Below are 2,838 nucleotides of genomic sequence, written 5' to 3'. Positions count from 1 at the left end.
GCCCATCAGCTTTGAGCCGAGATCTCCCGCGTCCTTTTCCATCTCGCCTACCGCGGTTGCTTCAGCGGCGAGCTACCAACCAGCTGGCGGCAGGTCGGCCAGCGGACGTGCGCAAGAGCAACGACGCAACACCACCAGGAGATTAATTCTGATTTCAGAGAGCAAGCAGAGGAACACGTGAGACGTATGTGTACATCGATCGATCACTGGCAGGGAGGTGGTGCTGAGCCATCACCCGCAGATTAATTCAATGGAGTTCTTGTTAAGTAACCCAACCGACGGTGTGACATGCCATCTCGCTTGTTGTTGATGCTTCTTCTTACTGCTGTATTATTATTCTTCGCCGATGCACGGCCTTTAATTGCCTGCCATTTCCTCCGAGGCCGATCAGCTCGATCCATCCATCACTTGTGCTAGCTAGCTACCTTGCTGCGCGCTGTTCTTGCAATAGCATTAGCAGGGGAGTGCAACCATGGAGGAGCTCCGCAAGTCTATGCTTGTGGCTCTGATCCTCGCGGTCACCTGCTCCGTCGCAGTTGCCTATGATCCCCTCGACCCGACAGGCAACATTACAATCAAGTGGGATATCCAGTCATGGACGCCCGACGGATACGTGGCCATGGTGGCGATGAACAACTACCAGCAGTACCGCCAGATCATGGCGCCCGGGTGGACGCTGGGGTGGTCGTGGGCCAAGAAGGAGGTGATCTGGTCCATCGTGGGAGCGCAGGCCACCGAGCAGGGCGACTGCTCCAAGTTCAAGGGTGGCATCCCGCACTGCTGCAAGCACACGCCCTCCGTCGTGGACCTCCTCCCCGGCGTCCCCTACAACCAGCAGATCGCCAACTGCTGCCGTGGCGGCGTCATCTCCGCCTACGGCCAGGACCCCGCCGGCTCGCTCTCGGCGTTCCAGGTCTCCGTGGGGCTCGCCGGGACCACCAACAAGACCGTGAAGCTGCCCAAGAACTTCACGCTCATGGGCCCCGGGCTCGGCTACACCTGCGGCCCGGCCACCATCGTCCCCTCCACCGTGTACTGGAGCGCCGACCACCGGCGCAAGACGCAGGCGCTGATGACGTGGACGGTGACCTGCACCTACTCGCAGCAGCTGGCGTCCAGGTACCCGACCTGCTGCGTCTCCTTCTCCTCCTTCTACAACAGCACCATCGTGCCGTGCGCCAAGTGCGCGTGCGGCTGCGGCGCCCACAAGAGGATGGGCGGCCGCGGCGGCAAGAGCCACAGCGACGGGTGCATCATGGGCGACTCCAAGCGGGCGCTGACCCCGGGGGTGAACACGCCCAAGAAGGACGGGGCGCAGCTGCTGCAGTGCACCAACCACATGTGCCCCATCCGGGTGCACTGGCACGTCAAGCTCAACTACAAGGACTACTGGCGCGCCAAGATCGCCGTCACCAACTTCAACTACCGCATGAACTACACGCAGTGGACGCTCGTCGCCCAGCACCCCAACCTCAACAACGTCACCGAGGTCTTCAGCTTCCAGTACAAACCCCTTCTCCCCTACGGGAACATCAACGACACCGGCATGTTCTACGGCCTCAAGCTCTACAACGACCTGCTCATGGAGGCCGGCCCCTTCGGCAACGTGCAGTCGGAGGTGCTCATGCGCAAGGATGATAGAACCTTCACCTTCAGCCAGGGATGGGCGTTCCCGCGCAAGATCTACTTCAACGGCGACGAGTGCAAGATGCCGCCGCCCGACTCCTACCCCTATCTGCCCAACTCCGCGCCGCTCGTGACGCCGCGTTCCGTCATCACCGCTGCCTCGGCGTGCTTGCTCGTGCTGCTCCTGGTGGCATGATCCATCTATCCAGGGTCTTTTACTCACATGCATCTTGGTAATTTTTCCCCATTTTTTTTGAAAAAAAACAGGTTAGAGTATTAGGCAGGGGCATTTTGGTTGTCGACGTTTATTAAAACTAGCTGAGTGGTCTGTGCAGATGCGCTCCGGCAACATATTTTGTTTAGGAGTGTGTGTGTGTGTGTGGTTGTCAAGTTAAGATTAAATAATCTCATACTAAAACTGTAATCTTTTTTTTTGTATTTTATGGAATGAGTCAAACGCATGGCATTGTTACTTAGATCTTCATCTCTTTTAGATCCTTTTTGATGTAGTTCATCTCTTCATTGAGTAACATGTTTGCAAGGTCTCCCTAACAGAAGAGTTTGACACCGGGTATTCTAAGTGTCTTCCTAACTTATCTCAACTAGAAGATTCCCCGCACGTTGCGGCATGACTTTAGCATGCCGACCAACTCAGTGACAGATGCACATTAAGGAAAAAAATGTTAGCTATGTGGTGCTACAACATCTGCCCACATCCATCAAAGGATTAACCTGAAGGCAATTGTACTAAAATATCTACTCTAATGAAATTGATTGACTTGATTGAGCCAGGAACTATATGATTGTATGCATCTTTGAGATTAACTTTGAGAACATTCCCTGCTTATATGTAAATGAACTTCATGTATCAACAAAGTTATTGTAGGAATGCGGTGCCGACGGGGTGCAAAGTTTTAATATTTAAAATTAATGGTGACACAGAGAAATTGCTATACTCGATCTTTAACTGAAATCTTGCAAGACAAACATACCTGAAGAAACAACCAAAAACCCTCGTACTGAAGAGCTAAAATAAACGGAGTTGCATAAAGCAAGGAGGTCCAAACCTGAACAGTTAATGTCTATGAGAATGGCCATGCTGTTAATACAACAAAACTTAAACTACATTAACATCCAACAGGAATAGTAGTGCAGAAGAACATCAAAGGACAATCATTATCTGAACCACATAAAACTTTTTTTTTACAGAAA

The 2,838-nt window shown here is 52.6% G+C and overlaps 1 protein-coding gene across 1 annotated transcript; it reads left to right on the top strand.

Annotated features, from left to right (window-relative positions):
• Positions 1-293: 293 nt before the first annotated feature.
• On the top strand, positions 294-2,102 carry LOC125508208 (COBRA-like protein 5). The gene has a single exon (XM_048672818.2). It carries the CDS (start codon positions 473-475, stop codon positions 1,820-1,822), a length of 1,350 nt encoding a protein of 449 aa, XP_048528775.1. The 5' UTR covers positions 294-472; the 3' UTR covers positions 1,823-2,102.
• The last annotated feature ends 736 nt before the right edge of the window (positions 2,103-2,838 follow it).

Source organism: Triticum urartu, chromosome 5A, assembly GCF_056163025.1.
Source record: "Triticum urartu cultivar PI428250 chromosome 5A, HENAU_Tu73, whole genome shotgun sequence".
NCBI classification, from domain to species: Eukaryota; Viridiplantae; Streptophyta; class Magnoliopsida; order Poales; family Poaceae; genus Triticum; species Triticum urartu.
This window is presented reverse-complemented; position numbering and strand designations above follow the sequence as displayed.